Consider the following 26276-nt stretch of genomic DNA (forward strand, 5'->3'; position numbering starts at 1 on the left):
CGAAATCCATGTCAGGGACAAAACTGATTGAAACCCAACCTCTCCATTGTGGTTGATATTCTTCACTTCTGAGGTCTGTATTATGTAATAGTAAGCTGCCCCTTAATGTAATTTCGGGTAAAGTACTCTATACCCTACCGAGCATGGCTTTTGACTGTGGACAACTCTCTTCTGCCCCACTCATAACTGAAGTCTGTGGATCAGCATATAACATCCTTCCTGGCCATGCTTATCCACATGGTCATATTTCAGGATTTTAAGTTCAAACTCACTTTTCTGTAGTAGTGTACAAATATTTTAATGCTAACCCATGCTATGTACAACAAACTAAAAGGTGCTATAAGAAGTACAATTAACCACAAGATAGAATGTGACATATTTTCCTTGTCCTGAGCCTGGTGAAATCAAACTCATCCAACAGAAGTTACGACAAACAGCATTTTCTAGATTGATCCCCTAACTCCCATCTCTCACCTGAGGACAGAAGGGTCATCTTTTGAACTGTTAACTGAGACTCCAGAAGGAAAGGAGTCTGGGGTATTTACCCTGCTTTGAACACTGTGTCTTTCAAAGCCTGGCTATTTATAAACACACAAAGAACTGAACCACAAACAAAAGGAACTCCAGTGATCCTAGTTCTAATTTATGACTGTACCAGTAGGAGTTAAGAGTTAACGTTTCCTGTTGAAAACAAAAGGAGTAGAGCAGACCTAACATCTGTTTTAGAGGCACAGGCTGCCTAGGGGAGGAGGCCAAGGGTGGGGAGTCAGGGAGGTTTAAGCCCAGACCCTGTTCCACCCACTCCTGGCTGAGCAGCTGTGAGGAGTCAGTTACCCTCCAGGCAGCTCTGGTTTCCTCATCTACAAAACAGAGGAAAGGATTAAATGGGTCAATGAATGTTAAGTGTAGCCCAGGGCCTGGCATATCATAAACACTCAATAAAATGGAAGCTATAATTATTTTCTGATACCACTGAGCACTGATAAACAGACCTTTTACAGCTGATTTGACGGTTTGACAGCTTAAAATCCATGATGACAAGCAGGTAGAGAGAGTGGCATTTCATCTATCATATGTGAATTTCACCCAAATTTACATTAAAAAAAAAAAAAAACCACAAGTACATATTTAGGACAATATATCATGCACACTGGACCTTATATGTGGGGAGAAAAATGGTCTTAATTCTCAGAATAGGAGTATATACATACATATTTTTTAATTGTAAAACCACGTATACTTAATGCACAGTTGTTTGCCAGCTTATGAGGTTACGATAATTAAAGAGATTTCTTACAATATGTGCAAATTTTTATTTTTATAGTTTATTCGTCACAATTTTTACATCTAATTAAACTGATAAAGTTCTGGTAGCACTTGTTTAATAGAAAAATTTGATTTATATTTACAATATAAATATAATGTATGTTTGGCATGAATAAATATTCGACAAATGAAGAATTACTTAGTTTTCTTTTCCTTAATATCTTGCTACCAACTCTTAATTTTTAGCATGCCAGATTAGAAAAGGGGAAAATAAGGCTCAGAAGGAGAAACGGCACTGGAAAAATATGTCGAACATTTCTCTTTGATGAAAAATGAGACTCTTATTTTAGTGAATATGTTATTGCCTCAATGCTGGGGGAAAAGCAGCCGTCATTAGAAAAACGAATTGCTCAGCTGTTTATAAGCAAAAAGCTCTGGGGGAATTTCTCAGGACCCCAAAGGCAAAGCATTACAGGGTTATGCAAACATATGTTGCAGGTGTTTTAGGGGAGACAGGTGGGCAAAGCTCAGCCATGGAAGAGGAGTTAGTTTAATACGCTGTAGCTGAAACGAGGTAACCTAAATGCATCCAAGAGCAGAGATGCCATGGCACCAGTGAACCAGAGCTGCAGAGCAAAAACTCTCCCTAAAATAATTATCTTGTTAGTGCCAAGCAAACGGCATTTTTCCCTTCTTGTAGTTTTACAGAAAACAAACATTGCCAATTACTTTTTTTTTTTTTAAACTAAAGGTATTTTAAACCTGGAACAAAGAACAGCCTGAAATAGCGATAATTATCCAAAAAAGATAAGGATGAAGTATTGTTGCCTTTATTTAAACAAATATTCCTAAGGAGACAGTTTGTTGTAATATCCCCTCTTTAGTTCACTAGGCAACATTAGATTTATCATAATTCTCCTAAAGCCTAAGATATTTCTATATTAAAATGCTAATTTTGTCTTTTCTTTTGCCTGTAATTAAAGCTGGGAAATTTGTGATCTGATATTCACTGATTGCTAGAGGGTCCACAAAGGTCTCAGCATTTCTGTTTCTTATTGCCACATACTGCCCTCTTCATTAAAATTAGATAGAGTAACACAGTGGATCAAAAAGGCAGACCTTATAATCCTAAAGGACAAAAACCCCTTGTATCTATATAAATAAAATAAGTAGTATTATCCAGATACTGCTGTCAAACCTAGATTTGTATTTCCTTCATCATTTATCCAAGACCTGATTTTCTTTTTACATTACTTACTATTGAGACAATGTTCATTTTGCTATACATATTTATGTATAATAGTATATTGAACCATACTGCCTTATCTAAACCACTTTTCCTTTTTTTAAAGTAACCCATAACATGAATTAAATGCCAAATACTCTGTATAAAATAACTTCACAAAACATTAAATCTAGTTTGATTTTTCTTTTAAAAAAATCCAAGATGTGGTTACAATGCATTAATCAAGTTAACATATAGATCTTCATCAAAAAAAGAAAACAAATTTTTTAACAAGGTTGTAAATTAGAATTTTATTTCAGTACCAGGATTAAAATAACCTCTGGCTTATATACTAATAGTTTCTATGTATTTTGATAGGAAATGTAGATTACGAACACTTGGTATTAAGAATCTTAGTGCAACAGAGAGAAAAATTTAGGTAATTTTTTTTTTTTTTAAAAAACTTACAAGACCTTTAAAAAAAGGAAGCAAAAATTGTTCACTGGTAAAGACACAGACAAAACCTCTGAACCCATGCCAGTCTCATTTTACATACTGAATAAGCCCAATTCCCTAAAGTGACATCCCCATCTATACCCTGGCAAGCCGAGATCTCAGATGGCAGAGAAGCATTTTAAACCACCTGTGCGTTATGTTCGACTGTAGCTTCATACAATAAATAGACACCAAAAGAAAAATAAAATTTTCTCCTTTTTCTAATGTATTTACATTTTGAATTTAGCATGCACAAAGATGCCATATTTACATGCCCCTATGTGTGTGTGTGTGTGTGTATGCAAGGTATTTATGTTTATACATTTTCTTCATTGCTAATACTGGGTCCTATCAAAATAATTCCTTCTAGACAGTTGGTTAGCCCATTTAGCCCACTGAACTCTTCACCTTTTTCCTTCCTTGAACAGCAGACAGGGGAGGAGGAGCCTTACTTCAATGATTTAAAGACATGTGGAAACCCATTTACCTTATATCTTTTTCTAAGAGAGTAGGTTTCCAACTTTCAATGATATAAAGAAAAAATGAAAGAGGCAATCTCAAAAAATATTCCTAAATATTCCAATTTGGGAAAGAGATTTTTAAAAAACTAAAATCTCAGATATAAAAATTACCATTGTAAATTTTTAGAAATCTTAAAATAAGTTTAAAACAAATTATCATCAAAATAGAAGCGATGTACAACATGGTTTTAGGAATTTTGAATCTTCAAGAATAAGTCAATGTGACTCCCTGGGGATGAGAGCCCAGGGTTGACAAATCTTACCCCATCTTCTTTCCTCTCCTGACCTGCTATTGTAACTGTCAAGGCAACAAAAGCTGGGCTCCTGCACACTGAGGCCTGGAGAAAGGAAGCCTTGGGCGGTCACACTAATCATGAAATCTGGGGACTTACTTCAATGATAAGACATCTGGGTTGGCAATTAAAAATGCATTTTTTATATAAATCCACTTTTACTAAGTAAAGTCACTCATACAGTATGTTTTGTGATAACTTTCTAGTATAAGGAAGCATCAATACTGAACTTCGAAATGTCCAAGTAAAGAGAGAAATCAGAAAGCAAACATAAGTAATACCCAGATTAGAGTTTTATTTTCCTGAGTGAGACCAAACGTCTACTTGAGAAAGTCTGGCAAGTTAGACCCAGAAACCACTGAGAAGAGTCCTAATGGATGGACTCTTGTCTTCTTCATTGTTTTATTCTAGATTTTGTTGTCATTATAAAAAAGAATCCTATATCTGGTGTGAATTTCTAGTGCTATAAAATATTTTCTTTGTAATCAATATCTTTTGATACAGCTCAGCCTTAAAAGCAAAGCCCCCTCCAGTACCTAGTGATATTAACTAGTGCACCATTTGGAGGCTGCTCACAGAAGATCTGTTCCAGGGCTGCTGCATCATTTTTGTTTCATGGACTACTTAGCTTTCTGCTTTCTCCCCTTTTCAGAATAATGTTCTTAAATACATAAAATAGAATACATAGGGTTATAGAGGAAAACAATTACACTGAAACACAGTAATTGAAATATTGAACAAATGTATAACATGATAAAATGTGCTTTTTCATGAACATATTAAGTAAGATATATGGCTGGTCTAATCATTACTATAATTTAGAAGTAGTTTTGAATATAAATGGCATTTCAAGACATGTCATCCACTGTAATATGATATAAAATATCTGTGTTGCTATCAGTGAAAACGTTTCAGGTGCTGCAAAAACTACTGCCATTTGTTGTCTTCATTTGAAGGAAAAATTAAATTTTACTAAGTGCTTAGTGAAAATAAAGACGTAAATTTTTCTCATCCAAGTTCTTAGACTCCCCTGAATTCCATCCACAGGTCCTTTGGGGACCTTTTCCCAGAAATCTGAAAGGTGGTTTCAGATAAAAGCTTTCCTCTTGGGCATGTGTTTTATGGGTTCTACTGGGTTTATTAATGCTTCTGCTAAATAAATGTGTGCAGGGGTGACAGTCAAAATATAAAGCAACTGCTGTAGGGAAGGCAGCCACCAATCAGGGCTATTAGGGAGTCAGAAGTAACTAGTGGAGAGCCCCTGCTGGGCCAGGCTTTAACCCCTCAGATGCTGGATTTCTTTACCTACTGACATGGAACTCGTTCAACACAGCTGGTATAGCTATAACATCAGATGAATGCCAGCCCTCGACAGAAAAGCTGTTTGGGAGTAAGGTATGTGCATCCAGTGCTTTACCTAAAGAATGAGAAGTGAGGATGAGGATGAGGGAGGAATGTTCCACCAAATGCAGTTACAGTGAAGCAGGCTGCCCACTCTTCCTGGTCTACCGTCTCTGAGGTGGTTTCCATTCCTGCGGGGCAGCTGAAGGGAGCCAGATTTGTAAAGGGCTGCTCCCAAGGTGGGGCTGCCCATTCACCACTTTTTTTTTTTTTAGAGGCAGCTGAACTTTCCTGGCCAGAAATGCTTCAGGAAAAGAACTCTCTTCCGAGGTCATTTTTTTCTGAAGAATCAAATCATTTAGTTGGAATCCCAAGATCCCTTTTGTTGGAAAACTGAAGTGGTGAGAAGAAATAGGACTGCACACAACTTTGTACTAATTCAGAAAGAAGAATGTGAGGAAGTTTTAAGTAATCATCCCGTCTAGGTTAAGGGGACATTTTGGAGGCCTTTCCCAGCAGTTATTCTGTGTAGAAGTACAGAGGTCTTATTTTCTGATAGACACTGTGTTTAAAAGTGCCCTTGAGGAATTCCTCAGCGGTAGCAAATCCAACTAGTATTCGTGAGGCTGTGGGTTCGATCCCTGGCCTTGTTCAGTGGGTTAAGGATCCAGTGTTGCCGTGAACTGTGGTGTAGGTTGCAGACATGGTTTGGATCTGGCATTGCTGTGGCTGAGGTATAGGCCAGCAGCTACAGCTCTGATTTGACCCCTAGGCCAGGAACATCCATATGCCTCAGGTGTGGCCCTAAAACAAACAAACAAACAAACAAATGAAACGTCCTTGAGGGAAAATGAAAAGGGAAAAGAAAGTAATGTATAGAACAATACACAAATTACAATTCTTTTTATGTAAATATTCTTTAAAAAGAAATAGTTTGCAGCAATTGACAAATAAGATCTTAAAATTCACATGGGAATGCAAGTGACTCAGAATAGTTAAATTATCCTGAAAAAAGTAAAAGGAGTTCATGATTTCATAATTCCTGATTTCAAAACTTACTGCAAAGCTATAGTAATCAGGACAGTATGGAACTAGCATTAAGGGCAGATATTTAGACCAGCGGAATACAGCTGAGAGACCAGAAATAAGTCCTCATATTTATGGTTAATTAATTTTTCACAAAGGGGCAAGACAATTCAATAGGGGAAAAAACAGTTTTTTTGGACATCAAAAACCCAAATGATGTCCAAACATAAAAGAATGAATTTGGAGACCCCAATCTCACATCTCACACAAAATCAACTCAAAGTGGATCATAGACCTAAATGGAAGAACTAAAACTATCAAATTTTTAGAAGGAAATACCAGAGTAAAGCTTTGCGATCTTGGGCTAGGAAATAATTTCTTAGATATGTCAGCAAAAGTACAAGTGAAAAAAGAAAAGACTGATTAGTTAGGCTTCATTGAAATTAAAAACATTTGTGTTTCAAAGAACATCATTAAGAAAAAGCCCACCTACAGATGAGAGAGAATATTTGCAAATTATATATTGGATACGAATCTTATACCCAGAATATATAAAGAATTCTTACAATTCTATAATAAAATGACAACCCAATTAAAAATGGGCAAAGGATCCAAAGGACATGTACAAATGTTCCCCAAAAATATGTACAAATGACCCATAAGCACATGAAAAGACGCTCACCAAAACTAGTCATCAGGGAAGTGAAAATCAAAGCCACAATGAAATACCATTTCCTACCCATTAGAATGGCCATAATAAAAAAGACAGACACAACAAGTTCTGGCAAAGCTTTACTCTGTATGGAGAAATTTGAACCCTTCCTCATATACTGATAGTGGGAATGTAAAACTGTAAAAAACAGTTTTTGACAGTTCCTCAAAATGCTGAAGGCAGAGTTAGCATGTGACCAAGCAATCCCACTGATAAGCATATATCCAGGAGAAATAAAAACATACGTCCAGACAAAACCTTGAATGGGAAACTTTCATAGCAGCCTTATTCATAATAAAACCACAAATGTCTATCAATAGTAAATGGATAAAATGTGGTATATCCATACTGGAATATTATTTGTCAATAAAAATGAAGTGCTTATCCATACTGCAACATGCATGGACCTCAAAAACATTATGCTAAATTAAAGAAACCCAAACTGCCCCTTCCTCACATACTGTATGATCCCATTTACACAAAAATCCAGAGTAGGCAAAATCATAGGGACTGGAATTAGATTAGTGGTTGCCTAGTGGGGGAGGAGTTTGAGGTGAGGGAGAAAGTAGGGAACGACTGCTAAAGGGGTTTTTGGGGGATGATGAACATGTTCTAAAATTAAATTATGGTGATGGTTGCACAACTCCGTAAATATACCCAAAACCACTGCCGTAAATTGAATAGATCTTTATTGCATGTAAATTATATCTTAACCAAGCTATTAAATACAAGAAATATGATAACTCCATATACATAATCCCCCTGCCCCAACCTAGAAGGAGAAAAGAATGGAGGTGAAGGGGACTGGACAGAGACTTCTGTTTTTTTTTACTTTGTATTTTTCTTATAGTGCTGTCATTTCCCTACCATGTGCCATATTCTCCATTCCCATCGGCCCATCAGTGGAAGCTTACAGCGAGGGACCACTTCTGATTTCTTATTTATACTTCTTTGCACTAATTAAAAATAAAGCTTATTTTTTTAATTCTATCTAATACAAAAGATAAAAATACTTTATATCATTTTCTGCTTAGTTTTTGTACTCTTTTCGTGACAGAGGTGGTAGGTTAAACGGGTATGAGGAATACTTCACAATTCTGGCTGAACTGTTATTCTTTCAGCATTAGTCTGTCAGATAGTATTAAGCTTACTTTGCCTAACCTACCTTTTTGACCTCATGTGGGACTGGCTCTTTTCAAATAAGCCTTCGAAGATCTGGGAGTTCAGATGCCACATGCTTCTGAATGTCACCTAGAAGCCTTAAATGTCACCAACTGCAGGGTTTCATTACGAAACAACAAACGCACGGAATCTTACAGATCCGTCAGCATCTCTTTGTGTTCTTTGAAACATACCATCAATTTCAATCTTCTTTCCAATTCCTTTAATATTCATCTCTCCACAAAACTCCTAAGCTTTCACCTCTGGTATCAACATTTCAGACCATTTTTTAGAACCCTAGACCTAGGACAGGAAACACCTAGGGCTGGGTGAGTTTTGCCATCCTACCTCCCCAATGACTTCTATGGCAAGACCACGCTGCTGCGTGACCAGGACCCTTATGTGGGTCAGACCTGTCTTGAGTTTTGTCTTGACTATGTCAAGCCTCTAATCCCACGCCCCTCTGATCCAGACATATAATGCCCCTAGAATCACCTTCCCCAAAAAAGGCACTTTTTTTTTTTTTAATTTCCCTTCCTTAGTTCCAAATCAAGTTTCAGTTGTCAGTCAAATTGAGTCCCAATTTCTTAGCATGACATGCAATGACTTCCATGATCCGAGCACTAAAATACTTCTCATATTCCCAACGCGTACATTTACGTACTTACATTTCATTCACCAATATCTATGGACATTCCTCAAATCTTCTGACTTTAGGTAAACTGTCCTCTCAGATTAGAGTTGTCTACTCACTGGCCTCTGCTTCCTGGAATCCTTCTCATTCTTAGTTCAAAGACTCCTCCTACATGAAGCCTTTTGTGAATTTCCACATCGCTCTACCACCTACATTCAGACAGCATGCTGATCTTCTTACTTCCTCTTGCCTTGCAAAATGGTTACTTATGTACTTGTCTGTCTTCCTTGTAAAGTTCACTGAGGGCTGAGTCACGTCTAGATCTCGCTTGATATCCTCTCTGTCTCTTGCAAAGTGTCTGGGATATGGTACATACTCAGCAACTGTCTACGAACTAGATCAACCGAAGAGCTGGCCAGAGCCTGGTTTTTTAAAAAAAAGAGCTGCAGAGAAGCAGGATGAAGACCCTTCTGACCTGCATGTGCGTGTGACTGATGGAAGGCTCAGAGAGACAGCACCTCTCAAATGCCCACATAAGTCCTTTTCTCAGTTTGAAGCCAAAGATGCTGCCATTAAGCCCACTGTATTTTACTTTATTTTGTTTTTTCTTTTTACAGATGCACCTGTGGCATATGGAAGTTCCTGGGCTAGGGGTTGAATCAGAGCTGCAGCTGAGGCTACGCCACAGCCGCAGCAACACCAGATCCAAGCTGCATCTGTGATGTATGCTGCAGCTTGCAGCATCACCTGTTCCTTAACCCACTGAGCAAGGCCAAGGATCCAACTTGCATCCTCACGGACACTATATTGGGTTCTTAACCTGCTGAGCCACAACAGAATCTCCTCATTATGCCCATTTTAGAAAGAGGCTCCAAAAAGGCTGTTTATGAATATGACCTCATACTGCTCTCAAGGTTTCTCTGGATGAAGAGAATCTGAACTCTCTGCATCCATTATGTACTATCATCACACTTCAGGTAATAAAAATGTAAAGTCCAGCAAGCAGGCATAGAAGCAACCTATTCTAACAGGAGAAAATAGCAAGCAGAGTGCACACAGGTTGGCCAGGACTACCTGGCCACCCCTGTTTGATGGGTTATTCCACAAAGGAGCAGCTGGTTGAGTGGTGGTGGATGGTAGCCAGCTTTATAAAGAAAAACACAGGCAATATAATTAACTTTTCCTAATTGAGTTGAACTTCTTGCAGGCAGTAGGTTGTCTGACTATTTTGCTTTGTTTTGTGGTGTGATATTGTTTTCATTTGTCTAGGTCTTCATAAGAGTTTCACTAGAAAACTGTGAGAAGCTGGCCATCATTTTAAAACCAAGAAATGGTGTTTCAGTTGGATGGGAAGGAAGGTTGTAAAGTTGCCAGCAGAAGAAAGGTAGAAAGAGCAACCCAAGTAGAAGGAAGTCAACACAGAGCTGGAGGTAAAGATAACATGGAAAGAAACACTCGCCGGTCTCCATCCATCCACCCACTCTTGAATCCTTCTATCCAAATAATTCTCATGTGTCAGGCACTGTGCTAGGTGCCAGGAGTACACTGGTGACACAACAGTCATGACTTTACCCTTAAGGAGCTAGAGGAGGAGATAACAAAATAATTATACACGTCAATGTAAGACTGTGTCTATGCTGAGTACTTAGGAAAGGAAGCATATGTTGCTGTGAAAGTGTGTAATGGGGAAGGGGGTATGTCATCAGGGAATCAGGGAGGACTTCCCAGAAGTGACAGTGGATTAGCAATCAGAGGAAGAGTGGTTGTCAACTATGTCTGCTTTGGGGCGGGGTGGGGGGGTAGTTATGGCGAGAAGCAGTGCAGCAGTGAGGAAAATTTTTGTCTGTCTTAGAGCTCTCATCAGCTATGAAAATGTGACTTACTTTTCTAGACAGCACTATTTAATGATTGATGATGTTTAGAACCCTCAAACTTTACCTGTATATACAACTTCATCAAAAGCAATAGATAATACTTAAAAATCAACAAATAGCAATACATTCAATTATTTAGGAAGTTTACTACATAAATGGATACAGAAAATTAAGAGGTTTAGGAGTAATCCTGCTCATTCATGAGGCATCATTTAAACACTAAATTTAAAGAACCCCCCCCCACACACAGGTTAAATGCACCCCAAAGGGCATCTAGTCGCTTTGGCCTTGTTTCTGTCTCTTAGAAAATGCCCACAGAACATCAGCTCTCCTTTAGTGATGCCAGACCACCCAGGCACTCTACAAGCACTATCTCATACTCCTAGAATTTTCACAAGAAACCCATCACCATTTTACAGGCAAAGGAACAGGCTAGAACGGTTAGCAGTTTGGCCAGTCATAGAGAGAATAAGGGTACAGCCAGGAACGGACTCCATTTCTATCTTCAAATCTCTTCTGGCCACACATACCAGTGGCTGCTCTCATTTACATGAGTTCAGGAAAGTGTGAAGAACATTGTTAACTAATTCTTAGTTTTCCTTTGGGGTGAAATAATCACAGTTTCAGGTATAAAGGCTTGATTTTTTTTTTTTTTTTTTTTTAGTGTTACCTGTGTTTCTTTTAAATAATGTTTACATGCCTTCACACATTATTTCATAATTTCTCATATCTCAAAATTAAGAATGAAAAATTGGGCATATTACTTTAGTATGGATCTGGTTAGGAAATGCTGTATTATCTATGTACTTGAAAATAATTTGCCCTTTGTTATCAACAACACTAGTTGCGGATTTATCTGCACTTCTATCTCCATATTATCTCCAATTCTCTCTTCCTTTTTTAATTTTGCAAGTGTCTATAATTTTTTTGCTTGTCTTTTGTTTGCTTTTTGCTTGTGTCACTATTTCAGTCTGAAAGGACACTTTTATTTCTCCTTCAACGCATACCATAAATACCTCAGTGACTTTCAAAAGGGTTCCTTATTAATTTTCAATTTCAGCTGATCTCTCTACAACATTTGTCACTGACCACTTCCATGTTTTTGGGACTATCTGCACTTAGGCAATTATAATTCTATCTTCTCATGTGGTATACATATATAATGGAACATTACTCAGCCATAAAAAAGGATGAAATTTTGAACAACATGGATGAGCCATGAGAGCAGTATATAAGAGAAATAAGTTAGACAGAGAACAAGTACAATATGATCTCATTTATATGCAGACTATATAACAAGCAAACAAACAAAATAAATGAACAGACCAAGGAGTTCCTCCTGTGGCTCAGTGGGTTATGAAGCTGACTAGGATCCATGAGGATATGAGTTCAATCCCTGCCTTGCTCAGTGGGTTAAGGATCCAACGTTGCCATGAGCTGTGGTGTAGGTCACAGACATGGCTTGGATCCTTCATGGTTATGGCTGTGGTTTAGGCTGGCAGCTATAGCTCTGATTCGACTTCTAGCCTGGGAACTTCCATAAGCCACAGGTGGCTAAAAAGCAAAAAACAAACAATCAAAAAACCCCCAAACAGACCAAACCAAACAAATATGAAGATACTGAGAAGAGAGTACTGGTTACCAGAGGGGAAAGGCAAGGGAGCGGTGCTGGTGAAATGCATAAAGGGGGTCAACCGAACAGTGACAGACGGAAACTAAATTTTTAGTGGTAAGCACTTTGTAGAACATGCAGAAGTAGAAATAGAATGTTTTACACATGAGCCATATGTTATAAACCAATGGTACATTAATAAAAATAACCTTAAAAAAATCTGTAAATGTAACTATCACCTCATGGTTTTCCTACATTCTGAGTCTTCTCCACATGTGCCCTCCTTTTGCCGCTACTGCTATGTCCTATGATTCCCTCCCCAGCTCTCTTCTGATCATTCCTGAGGTGACCTGCATTCCCTCCCCTACAATTAATATCCACATTTCAAGATTTCTAAATCTGTAGTCTGGTCCAGATTTCTCCCTTGAGCTCTAGATACACATTCCCAGTTTCCATCTGGAGAGCTCTTCTGGATATTCTACTCAAACCCAACTCGTTATCCCACCTTCTTACACCTACACCATACTCACAAACCTGCGCATCTATGTATTTTCCCACCAACTCAACCAACAGGTGGGTACCTAGGAAACACAGCTAATTGTCTGCCATCCCAAACTCTGGATCCATTCATTAAGCCTTTGTTGATACTTTCTTAAATCCTCCCTGAAGTTATTCTCTACATATTCTGTTTTCAAGAAGCTCATACTTAAATTTTATTTTTTTAAAAAAGGAAATGAATGGAGTTCTCGTGGTGGCGCAGTGGTTAACAAATCCAACTAGGAACTATGAGGTTGCGGGTTTGATCCTTGGCCTTGCTCAGTGGATAGAGGATCCAGTGTTGCCGTGAGCTGCAGTGTAGGTTGCAGACGTGGCTCAGATCCCGAGTTGCTATGGCTCTGGCGTAGGTCAGTGGCTACGGCTCCGATTAGACCTCTAGCCTGGGAATCTCCATATGCCGCGAGAGCGGCCCTAGAAAAGGCAAAAAGACAAAAAAAAAAAAAAAAAAAAAAAAAAGGAAATGAAGAAAATGAGAAAACAGGAGACAAAGGAAATAGAGTATTTGCACTATCCACATCCCACTGTTTGCTTCCCTACAGCAAAAGGAATGGTTAGTGGAAAATGACTATAATTTTAATAATAATATACATACACACACAGTAAATCCTCCAATGTAATCCTTTAGGGCACTAAGCTGTGCTACTTCTGTGACCAGGAAATGTCTTCTCCAGTGTTTAATCAGAGGTCAGTTCCTTCTGAATGACCTCCTATTTCTGAAATTTTAGTTTTTTGTTCAGTGCTATCTCAAATACTGTTTCCTGTGTAGTTACTTAGTCTAAAGAACTAAGGAAGTTTAAGTAAGAGAGCTTAAATTACATGTTATCAATTACATAAATTAAGTAGTTGATTTAAAATTATCAGCTGACATTCTCTTCAGTAGGTCCTCTAGTAAGTGGAATATATAATAGATATATTCAATTAGAATCTTTACAAAAAAATCTGGTAGGATTTCTCCAGATACTGCCTGGAAAGATAAGGGTAAAGGGTTTATCTCTTTTCTGAGTTTATGAAAAACAATTCTAAGTATTCCTGTCATTTTTCCAATTTCTTTAAATTTTCCTACCTTGTTCCTCAAAGATAGCTCAAACCATGTAAGCATCATAATACATTTACTTTAGTGGAATGATCTGAAATACTATTTTTACTGCTATTGCTACAGAAAGAAAGAGGGAAGTGATGAACCAGGCACCTGTATCAAAATAGGGACTTTAAGAAAAGGCCAGAAAAGATCAAATCCCAGCCTTTCACAAGATGACGGTCACTAGAGCTGACGATTCTGTGCAATATCTCATAGTTCTCAACTTCATCACTTCACCTCTCTTCCACGCATTTTCAGTAAACACTACAGAAGATAAACCTGAGGGGCTGTCAAAACAGTTAAGAACGGGAGTTCCCATTGTGGCGCAGTGGTTAATGAATCCGACTAGGAGCCATGAGGTTGCAGGTTCAATCCCTGGCCTTGTTCAGTGGGTTAAGCGTCCAGCATTACTGTGAGCTGTGGTGTAGGTTGCAGACTCGGATCAGATCCCACATTGCTGTGGCTCTGGCATAGGCCGGTGGCTATAGCTCTGATTCCACCCTTAGCCTGGGAATCTCCTGGGAATCTTTTTACCTAGAAAAGGTAAAAAGACAGGGAAAAAAAAAAAAGAATGGTATTGTGTGCACAAAAACCTGAACTCTTGATTCAATGAACTGCCTCTCCTGGCTGCTCTCATTTTCTATTTTATTGTCCTCCCTGTGGTTGGCAGCCACTGTAACCATGTGGTGAAGACAAAAACTCAAAGGTCAATTTGATTATAGAATAGCAATTATTATTATATTTTTATATTTCCCCTATTAATTTCACTGGGTGAACCTGGAGGCCAGATGTGGCAAACTAATTAACAAAACACCAATTTCTGAACTCAGAATTCAGACCATGAATCTAAAAGGAGTGAAAAGTAGACAACTGTCTTTGGAAGGGTAATCAGCTTTGTGATGGTTCTGTGTTTATGGCATAAGATCAAAGAGCTTGTCTTAATTTTCCTGTGGCCACTCAGGAAGGGGGGTAAACCTGAGTGTTGGAGTATTGAGGAAGTTCTGCAAGAAGGGCAAGGCCAAGGAGGAGGAAGAGAGATGGCTCCAGACTGCGAACAGAAGCCAGGGGGCTGGGCTTGGTGCTCCCACTGAATTCTAGATGACTTTAGGTACCTCACCTCACCCTTACCAGGCCTCAGGAGGAAATGAAGGTGTAATTATAGGATCTCAACCTCTAAAAAAATTACAAGAGGTTCATGTGTGCCATATATTAGATTCCAGATATAACTGATATCATATGGTATTTGTCTTTCTCTTTCTGACTTACTTCACTAGTATGAGAGTCTCTAGTTGCATCCATGTTGCTGAAAATGGCATTATTTTATTCCTTTTTACGGCCCACTTGAACCTTTCCACAGAAAAGAAAATCATGGACTTGGAGAATAAACTTGTGGTTGCCAGTGGGGAGGGGGAGAGAGTGGGATGGTTGGGGAGCTTGGGGTTAACAGATGCAGACTATTGCCTTTGGAATGGATTAGCAATGAGATCTTGCTGTGTAGCACTGGGAACTATGTCTAGTTACTTATGATGGAGCATGATAATGTGAGAAAAAAGAATGCATACATGTATGTGTAACTGGGTCACCATGATGTACAGTAGGAAAAAAAATAACGTATTGAGGAAATAAAAAAAAAATTACAACATGTGTAGTCTAACTTATAGGAATGTCTTAAAGTCTTAAATGAATTAAAATGTCTTAAAGGAATTACATTTTCATCATTAGTACCATCTAGAAAAGGTGCATAATGAATCCAAATTATAAGAATACAGCAAGAGGACCGGAGTGGAACTAGGGACCTTTCTCAGTGAAATTCAATGGTCCAGAAGATACTAAAGCATAAATTTACCTAGAGGGATTCAGAAGAACTCCCTTATTCGTGTGGATAAGAGTAAGGCCTGTGTCTTCCTAAGGTGCCCCTGCTAATGGGTGTGTCTGGGGAACTCTGGAATTACATGTGGGCCAAAAGTCAGCCTTAAGACTCTCATCTTGATTAAGCATTAGAATCAACTGGATCCATTTTCTGGAGCCACTTATCTGGAGCAAGGATCTCTCAATTTTCATTATTCCTTTGCTAGTTAAAAATCAAGGGGGCATGACTTTTGACATTGTCTGTTTATTACACACCAGGCATGTACCACTTGTATTAATCCATTAATAATTTTTAAATGTGAGATAAACTATATTTAATTTTATAATAGTTTATGTATTACAGTATTTTTTGCTTCCTAAAAGTACATGTTTAACAGCAGTAATGTGATTCACTAAGCTTCTTTACTTTTTGAAAATCTTGAGTAAATGCTTCGTGATAGTCATTTTATGTGAATGACACTGCAGAAAAGGCTACTTCACAAAGAGATACAGTCTGAATGGAGGAAGGACATCATTGGCTGCTCTTGCTAAAATGGTGTTTATTTTGGAATCCATCAATTATGCTATGGTTTTTGTTAAAAATTTGCTCGTAAAATTTCTGTCTTCTTAGGGAGTTCCCATTGTGGCTCAGCAGAAACGAATCTGACTAGGAACCATGAGGTTGTGGGTTCCATCCCTGGCCTCCCTCAGTGGGTTAAGGATCCAGCATTGCCGTGAGCTGTGGTGTAGGTCACAGACGTGGCTCAGATCTGGCGTTTCTGTGGCCCTGGTGTAGGCCAGTGGCTAAAGCTTCAATTAGACCCCTACCTAGCCAGGGAATCTTCATATGCTGCACATGCGGCCCTAGAAAAGACAAACAGACAAAGAAAAAAGAAAGCAAAAAAAATTTTTTTTCTGTCTTCTCACTGTTAACCAGCTTGTACTATCGGGGCACTCCAGAGAAGGAAAACCAGTAGGATGTACATGGATCTATAAGAGGAGATTTATTACTAGCTCATGTCATTGTGGAGGTGACGTGCCCACACTGGGAGGGGAGGGTCTTCTTTACTTGGCCTGCTGATTCAAGTGCTAATAACCACTTGCAGAAAAACCCTCACAGACACACACTCAGAAATAATGTTTTACCAGCTACCTGGGTATCTCTTAGCCCAATCAAGTTGACACATAAAGTTAACTATCATCCAACACTTCTTAAAAATTGAAGATGTTATATTTCTACATTTCAAAAAATGGATTCAAAACTGATTTTATCTCTTCATTTGGAAGATTAGTAACCAAGTTAGAAAATTCTGTTTCCATAATCTTTGAGTGTACTTTGAGAGTTGTAAAGAAGTGATACACTTAAATCATCTTTGGCAAGAACATTGCAAATCGACAAAACATTGCCAAATATCCAGTTTTAAAATGTTCTTTCCACAGCATGAATTCCTTTGAAAAAGCTCTTATTTTCACTCGTTATTAAAATGTCACCATTACCTTGAAGAGAGAAACTATTTATATATTCAAAAATATTTGCATGGTACCTTAATACTGATAGCTACTTGTCATCACATTAGAGTAAGGAAATCTGAAGTATGTTTATTTTTTTCAAAAAGAAGTTATGTTTGGCAACTCTTTTTAGCAGAAGATACCTTGTAAACCCACAATAGATGTTCCTGGCCCCGCACATCGTTTTAATATTGTATATATGCCATTGTTTAATATAACCCATACAGCCACTTAACTGGGCGTATGGAAGGAACAATAAGGCACAAGGTGGTAGAAACAAGGGAAGGGGGAGTGTCACTGTCAATGCCTTTGTAGGGGAACGCACTCCTTAGGAGACCTGATAGGCAATGAGGACCGAGCGACAAAAGGGCCAATGTTTATCGGTACATCAAAAGGCAAAGCTCAGTTTTTCTTTTCTGTTTTGGCAGAAAAATGCAAGTAAACAGAAGCTTCCTTATTTTCTTCCTGTGCTCCACTGATTATCATTGGGTACACACAGTTTCCCTCTGGAAACCACTGGTTTCGAGCCAGGTTTCCATTTTCAGGTGTCTGGCTTTCAGTCTGTGTAGTAATTTTTATCTCAATCTCGTATCTATTGCTTCTAGTGTTGTCCGTGGCTGCCAGTTCTGCAACAGTTACGAATACAGACTTCTGGATCCTTCACAGAGCTATTCATCTTAGACTGTCTGGAGTCTGTATATGGAACAAGCCCCTGCGGGTGCCTCTCTGGCACACCCATTAAGATGCACTGTGTTAGCCTATAAGCTCTGTGAAGAGGGACATATCTCTCTAATTCACTGCATCCCTAGTACCTGGTACAGGAGGCAATGAACACTACAGAACTGAACTGTAACGAACAGCATAATTTCTCCTCAGTCACCACTTGTTCATTCACCCATTCGCTCATTCGTGCGTTCATTCATTACTGTAGGTATTTGGGTACTAGAATATGAAAGAGTCTAAAAGCTTTGCCTTCATGAAAGTGATACACTGTTAGAAGAAGACAGAAAATTTTAAAAGTAAGAAATAAGTAAGTTATTTACTAAGACAGAAGGTGATAATTGCTATGGGATTAGGGGTGGTGGGAAGTGGGGACAGGGCCGTCTGCCAGGTGACTGAGACAGGCCTCCTGAGAGGACATGATATCTGAGGAGGTGAGGGAACCAGCCCAGGGGGTATTCCTTCCACTTGCCATAAATCCTGTTCACCCTTCTTTACATGGTTCAACCAGGAGAAGAAACTATAGGTACTACTGGCACACAGCAGGAAGCTCAGGAAAACATGGGCTGAATAAATAAAAATAGCATTTGGAGAAAGAATGTAGAGAAATGAAACTAAAACTCTTCTTTAAAATCAGGGAAAAGAACAAGGAAATAAAGAACTATTCCAATTATTATGAAGACACTTGGAAAATGTCACTAAGGGCACAGGGGAACCTTATACAGCAAATGCTATAGGGGGAAGCCCTCTCAGAGACACACAAGTGTCTGCCTGGGCCCTGGGAGGGAGGGTGGGGGAACTCTGAGGTCATGTGAGCAGTCCAGCCACCACCTTGTAATATGCAAACCCAACTCACATGTCCCAATATGGTAACCATAAAATTGTTTGAAATGGGTGAAGTATACTTAAACATTCTCCATGATAAAATATTTTGTGGCTTTATTTTTGTTTTGGACTTTATGTGCAAAGTATTTAAATAAAACAAAGTTAGCTGAGTACGGCTATGCATTTAACTATTTGAATGTATTGACTTTTCTTCCTATAAAGTCAATACATTTAATTAAAAGAATTTTTTTTGGCCACACCCATGGCATACGGAAGTTCTCAGGCAAGAAATTTTTTTTTTTTTTTTTGTCTTTTGTTGTTGTTGTTTTGTTGTTGCTATCTCTTGGGCCGCTTCCGCGGCATATGGAGGTTCCCAGCTAGGGGTCTTATCGGAGCTGTAGCCACCGGCCTACGCCAGAGCCACAGCAACGCGGGATCCGAGCCGCGTCTGCAACCTACACCACAGCTCACGGCAACGCCGGATCGTTAACCCACTGAGCAAGGGCAGGGACCGAACCCGCAACCTCATGGTTCCTAGTCGGATTCGTTAACCACTGCGCCACGACGGGAACTCCTCAGGCAAGAAATTGAACCCAAGCCACAGTTGTGACCTATGCCTCAGCTGTGGCAACGCTGGATCTTTAACCCACTATAAGAGGCTGGGGATTGAACGTGCATCTCAGCAGTGACCTGGGCCACTGAAAAACCAATGACAGATCCTTAACCTACTGAGCCACAGCAGGAACTCCTATTTAATATTTTAAATTAGCAATAATATACTTACTGAGCTTAGCTATTTAGAGGGCAAATAAAATATTTACTGTGGCCATACCTACTTAGATTAAAAACAATTATGTTTTTGTATTTTTTCAGTTTTAAGTTTATAAACTTTGTCATAATTTGTCATTTATAGCTTTCAGTTTATTTAAACCATAACATTAGGATGACCTAGAGACAAATCAAAGTAGTACCTTTTGTTTTTGAACAAACTACTTCACATCTAAGAAGGAAAACGAGGGATTAGCTAGGTTCTCAGCACTCAGAACTGGGAATGATGTTCAGAGATTACAGGCTAATTACGCCTTACCAGTCACCTACCCCTTTGGAAAAGCAATTAATGAACCTGACTGTAAGGTGGCAGAAGGGTCAGGGATTTATCTGATGGTGTAACAGCAAGTTAGCAGTGAGGCAGCGTGGACACTCCATTCCTTAGCTGCATGGACACAGAACAGACAGTTCACTATGACACTTGATACACTTTAATACTTCTACATTTGGGGCCTCAGAGTGCCTTTCTAAACATACCTGCATAGGACTAATAGCTCTGAAAGTTTAAGTAATAAGTAATCTATTTAAAATAAATATTTCTCCTTAAAAGCCAAATCTAGGCTTTGGGAGATCTAGAAATCTACTTCCTTACTTGTAAAATATCAAATAAAAAAGCAGAGAATTTGTTTGCAGATTTTGTTTTATTGTTAATAAAAAGAGAATTAACCATGGCTTCTAGCCTCTTCTTTTAATTACACGAGGGAAAAAAAATCACCACTATAATTGGTTGTATTTCCTGTTCTTTGGGCACCCAAAATAAAAATCACTAACCTTCTCATAAGTGACTTTAAAGATCTCAACAAAGACAAGCTTATTTTGAGTAAATGTTGTTACCACAAGTCACTATTTTAGCCAATGATTCGTTTTCACATTGACTTTCCACTTAAAACATTATGTCAAATAACACACAAGTTGAAACATTATATAAACTAAAGCCAAATAAAATACTATCAAATAAGATTCCCTACAGATGTGATGGACTTTAAAAACTTAGTGTCTGCTAATACATGAGGTGTTAAGGGGTGGGGGGTGGGGGTCCCGGAGGGATCCCTGAGTGACTCTGGCTAGAGAACTGCCAGGCCCGGCCCGGCCACTTGTTTCCGTAATTCTCAGGAGCTCTGCTTACACTGTTTTCTTAAGATGGAATAACATGTTCCAAGAAAATTCTTCAAAGCCCAGTTGGAAGCCTTTCTGACTATCCAAGCCCTCATCAGCTGTTCTCTCTCTTACTCTCACTCGTTTTACCTGCCATAACAATTAGTTGTTCACATATATAAAGTACTGTGTCTTAATCACACGGATGAGCTCTCATCCTCTGCACACAGTAAGCAGTAAAAAAAAAAAAAGAAAAAAAAATGTATCTGCTGTGTTGAACTGAATCCTGCTAAAAAAGATGCAGAAGGGTCCTTTGAGATCATGTGATTTAGGTTCTTCATTCTATAAGAAAAAGGTGACTTGCCCAACAAACGGAGTAGGCTGTGATGGATATAGAACCTGGATTCTGAGCTTCCCTCCTGAGCTGACACAGAACAAATGCTGCTGGAGATCTAGTCCTTAAGCTGGTAGAACTCTCATCTGGTAGACTCAAAGCTTGGGTCCAGTTCCCTTGATACTACATAGTGAACATGAGCTGACACAAATGAAAGCAAACAGACTGAGACTGTTGGCATATAGGAGGCAGCTAAGATTGTTTTGTTTGTTTGCTTGTTCGTTTGTTTTTTGCTTTTTTAGGGCCACACCCTCAGCATATGGAAGTTCCCAGGCTGGGGGTTGAAAATGAATCAGAGGTGCAGCTGACGGCCTATACCACAGCCACAGCAATGCGTTGTCCAAGCCACATCTGTGACCTATGCCATGGCTCATGCCAGCATTGGATCCTTAACCCAATGAATGAGGCCAGGGATGGAACCCAAATCGCCACAGATACTAGTTGCGTTCGTTACCACTGAGCCACAACAGGAAGTCCCTAAGACTATTTTGTAAAAGATAAAAGTAATGTATGAATGAATAAAAGAGTTGAGAGTCCTGATCTGAGTCCTCTTAAACAAGAACCTACTGGCCGGACCCACGTGACAGCCCAGAGGTCTGGATAAGAGAAAGTGCTTTACGAGTGAGGAACTCATTTAAGAAGTTTTTGGAACTTCTGGCTCAGAGAGTTAAGAGCAGTTTATAATAAGATGTCTTAATCATCAGGAAGAATCACCATGAATCCAGCAATCTTTGTGGTGTTTCAAAATGTGACCTCAACCAAGCCTTCCCAGGCTCCTGTGTGTGTATCAGGCAGGCCCCCTTCTGCTGGTCTTCCATTTCCAAGAAGAGTCCAAGCTCTTTCCTACTTGGAGTCTTTGTGTCCGCTGTTCCCCTCCCTGGAGGCTCTTCTTCCCACTCACTGCCTGGCTGGCTCCTTCTCCTCCACAGTTCTCACCTGAAATGGCATCTCCTCAGAGAGGGCCCTTTGGTCAACCCACATAAATTAGGTTTTCACCAGCCCAGATTCTTCCTCCTCTTGTAATTTTAACAATGATACCCCATTTGTTTCTTTTATTACAATGACAAACTGAGTATTTATTTGTTTACTTATTTATTATGATAAAGGCCACATGGGCTTTTTTGGTTCTCCTTTTTTTGGTCTTTTTAGGGGCAAACCCTCAGCGCATGGAAGTTTCCAGGCTAGGGGTCGAATCAGAGCTGCAGTTGCTGGCTACAGCCACAGCAACGGGGGATCCAAGCTGCAGCTCACAGCCACACCACATCCATCACACACTGAGCAGGGCCAGGAATCGAACTCAAGTCCTCACGGATACTAGTCAGGTTCATTACCACTGGGCCACAACGGGAACTCCCTCGGTTCACCTTTGTATCACCAGGACCTAAACAGTGCCCAGGGGATGATGATACACAGTAAAGATCTGCTGAATAAATTAATGAATTCAAAATGTTTTTATAAAACTAATTTAGTTTTATAAAACTAAAACCAGTATTTTGAATAATGAATTCAAAATACTTTAATAAACTAATCCAAAAATAATTTTTATAAAATTAGTTTATAAAACTAATTCTTTAAGGCCCTAGGAAACCCTTAATAAGTTTTGAGAAACACACAATTCTACTTTATGAGATGTCTGAACATAATAAATTTCAAATATCGGCTTAATAAAGATTTTTACATTACCCTTTTACAGATTTTTGAAAGTCACCATTTACTCAGAAGTAAAACTTAAGGTTTTTTTCACTGCTGGTCTAAGTTGAAAAGTCTACATTTCTGATTGAATGTGAAAAACATCACTGATTAGTCACCAATACCTAAATATTAACTATAATAAACATCTAATTGGTTTTTATCTAGTGATAAAAGAAGAATGATATATAGTCACATAGCTCAGATACAAAGGGGAAAAAAAACCCTTTTTGGTCACTAACAGAGAAAACACACACAAGAATGGCACTTCTCAGAGAAAAGCTTTAGCTTTTTGAAAACAAACTAACAAACAAAAAAGATGAAAAAGACAGAAGTAACACAGTCTTTTTGTAATAGAAAAATCAGACAAGGAGTTCCTATCATGACTCAAGGGAAAGGAATCTGACTAGCATCCATGAGGATGCAGGCTTCTGGCCTCATTTAGTGGGTTAAGGATCCAGTGCTGCCATGAGCTGTGGTGTAGGTCGCAGACACAGCTTGGATCTGGCGCTGCTATGGCTGTGGAGTAGGTCAGTGGCTATAGCTCTGATTGGACCCCTAGCCTGGGAACCTGCATATGCCGCAAGTGAGGCCCCCAAAAGACCAAAAACAAAACAAAACAAAACAAAAAAACAAAAAAATGAAAATCAGACAAGAAACATCCTAGGAAATCTGAACAAAACCTCCGATGGGAACAACAGGAAAGGAAATACATGGCCACTGCCCATCCTCTCCAAAGCATCCGTGTGTGTGGTTTTGGGTACCTCACTGCTCACAGAAGACGGTACCATGACAGCATCACTGGAATGCAGCATTTTCTAACATCATCACCCCTCATGGATACACTCACCACTTTTCTATTGCGATTCATGACATTTTATTAAAGCCTTTTGACATTTAAAAAAAGTGGCATGGATAGTGGGGTTTTCTGGAATTAAAGAGTAAAAATCCATTACCTTCATAAAATCTGAGATTGGAATATTCAGACTTTTAATAGTTTAAAAAGGCAAAAATTTAATAACTTCAAACAAAAGCCAAATCAAAATTGGCCAAGCATAAGAACACCCAACACTATATTTTTATAGTGTGTTTTCTGTGTATAAGAATGACTATAAAATTCAATTGTCTTATTTCTAGCAACTTCCTCTCATAAACAATAATATTCACTGCTAAAAGGGATGCTTTCAAACTTACTTGAAATAATTTTGGGGGAATATTCTAGTCTTGGAAACAAACAGTAGCTGTCAAATTCTTACTGAATAATCTAAAATGTTAATCCATGTACTGTATTTCATTTGTAATAAGTCTTTGTGATAAGGTTAACACTTCAACATACAACACAAATAAGAGAGCCCCGAAAAATGAAAATTACTTTGCTTATGTTTCCGTATTAGAATTTTATTTGCTAAAGGGTAAAAACAGATTTGCAAAATTCACAGTTAACTTAAAACAATAGTTTTAAACCTTTTATTCCTAGCCCTTACTGCCTTCAGGAAGGAGAGAACATCTGGTTATTTAAGGAACACAATATGTTCACATTTTCTATGACTTTTGTTTCTAATTGGGTTTTTAAATTTTTTTTGGAATTTGAACAACCAGTTAGAACAATGTTTTTTAATCACTTCATATTTTTCAGACTGTCCTCCTTCTATCCTTCCACTTCATTTAGTGGATTGTTTTTGGAAATCTGCTCAGTGGCTCTAAAATGATAAAAGATAAGAAAATGAGAGTAAGAACTCTGGTTTGAAGAGCTAAGTAGAGAAACAATATCATAAGATGAACAGAGGAGAGGATGCTACAGATATTTCATACCCAGTCTCTTCATATAGCTGATACTTAACATTTCAAGACAGTCTGGGGTCACTTATTCATATGGCAATTTCATTTATTAGAAATGCAAATAAATGCCTACCAGGAATACAAGAATTTGCATGAGAAATACCAGTCACTAGAAATCCCACTATGTTTAAAAACCAGTAAAGCTACAGCTCTTATGTGTAAAGGTGGTTGGAAGACCTGAATTCAATTGTTAGCTCTGTCTCTGACAAGCTCTGTGATCTTGTATAAGTCTCTAAACTTCTTCACACTCAGTTTGTTCACATACAGGAGGAGGAGCAGGATTAAATTCTCAGTTCTTTGCAGTTATGACAGTCTAAGTGAAGTATACTATCTAGATTCTTTGTTGTGTCTTCTTTCTCCAAAATGTCTGAGGGTGGTATCGGTTTTCAAATAATCCTGACAGCAAATTAAGGAACTAGATGCCCTTTAAGTTCACGTCGTAGGGGTAATTCACCATCTTGATAAAAATGGCAGCTGACAAACTGTTGGGCTCTGGTTTCTGTGGAATGTGGACACGGTTTCCAGAAGTATGTATGTAAGGTGAGTGAGATCCATCTAAATTAGAGTCAGTATTGGAAGAGGCTTGGCATTTGAGTCACAATTCAATTCCACCATTGTCGTGTTTTGTTTTTAACCATTGTTTTATTAACACCAACCACTGCAGGACCCAAAGCTAAATGCTAACAAATGAGTAGGCTTATAAGGAGGAATGACTGATAAAAGACAGAAGCAAATAGAAGAGTTCCTGCTGTGCCACAGTGGGTTAAGAATCTGACTGCAGCAGTTCAGTTGGCTGTGGAGGTGCGGGTTTGATCCCTGGCCCAATGCAGTGGGTTAAAGGATCTGACATTGCTGCAGCTACAGTATAGGTTGCAGCTGCAGCTCAGGTTCAATCCTGGCCTGGGGACTTGCATATGCCGTGAGTGTAGCTATTTTTTTAAAAAAGAAGATATAAGCAAATAGCTAAAATACAAGGTGCTGTGGGGACTCAAAGGGAAAATATGTCTAGCTGAGCCTGGGAATGGCTTCCTGAAGAAGGCAGAGCAGATGCTGGGAACCTCAGGAGGGGTGAGATGAAACGAGGGTCACAGAAGCACACTCACTAGTTTGGAAGCTCACAAGCTTTCTGGCCTTGGGACAGCCACACAGCCTTAACCTCTCTGCATGGAAAAAAGAGTGAGGAAAGATGACCTGCTCTGCCTGTCTCGGAGTTTGTCGTGAGGACCAAACGAAGCATATCAAAGTACTTGGAGACTGTGACGGAGTATGAGCCTGTGATTACAGTTTAAGGGCCCACTGTTTCAGTCTGTTCAAATGAGAACTCTTTTCACAGTAAAGCCTACGTCTGGTAAAAAAAAAAAAAAAAAAAAAAAAAAAAAAAAAAAAAAAAAAAGTGAAAAGCTCAGTGTCTCAGGCTCTACTGCAGTGTCTATTTTCAACTGACAGTCGTCACTGGGATTTAGGGACAGCAGTAGGACAAAGTGCTTCCCCGAAGGCTGACAATGAACTTAGGGAGACTCAGAGTGCCTTGTTTATTTTTATTTTGCTGCCACCTGAAGCTGGGACATGGGAAACTGTACTTTGATGCCTCAAATCTCCTCTTTCTATTAGTTCTTGTCACAAAGATGTGTTTACACACTTACTCTGACATAAGTGTTTCATTTTTGCTAATAAATGGAAACCACTTAAGGCTCTCTGAGGTCTGGATTTTCAGAGGATGTGGGTGGAGTACT

The 26276-nt window shown here is 38.8% G+C and overlaps 1 protein-coding gene across 29 annotated transcripts in view; it reads right to left on the reverse strand.

Annotated features, from left to right (window-relative positions):
* The window catches only part of TBC1D5 (TBC1 domain family member 5), a 543840-nt gene that overhangs the window by 99252 nt on the left and 418312 nt on the right, over positions 1-26276 (reverse strand). For 4 of the 29 annotated variants that reach the window (XM_084991853.1, XM_084991855.1, XM_084991854.1 and 1 more), the window contains one exon: positions 24082-24404. The exons of the other annotated variants lie outside the window; for them this stretch is intronic. In XM_084991853.1, coding sequence (XP_084847979.1) covers positions 24396-24404 — 9 coding nt within the window. In that variant the 3' untranslated portion in view covers positions 24082-24395. Of the gene's footprint in view, positions 1-24081; positions 24405-26276 lie in introns of those variants that run through there. 29 annotated transcript variants of the gene reach the window in all.

Source organism: Sus scrofa, chromosome 13 (assembly GCF_054392235.1).
Source record: "Sus scrofa isolate SSC_HxYL_T2T_F1_AM1 chromosome 13, Sscrofa_HxYL_maternal_Yorkshire_Landrace_v2.0, whole genome shotgun sequence".
Classification (NCBI taxonomy): Eukaryota; Metazoa; Chordata; class Mammalia; order Artiodactyla; family Suidae; genus Sus; species Sus scrofa.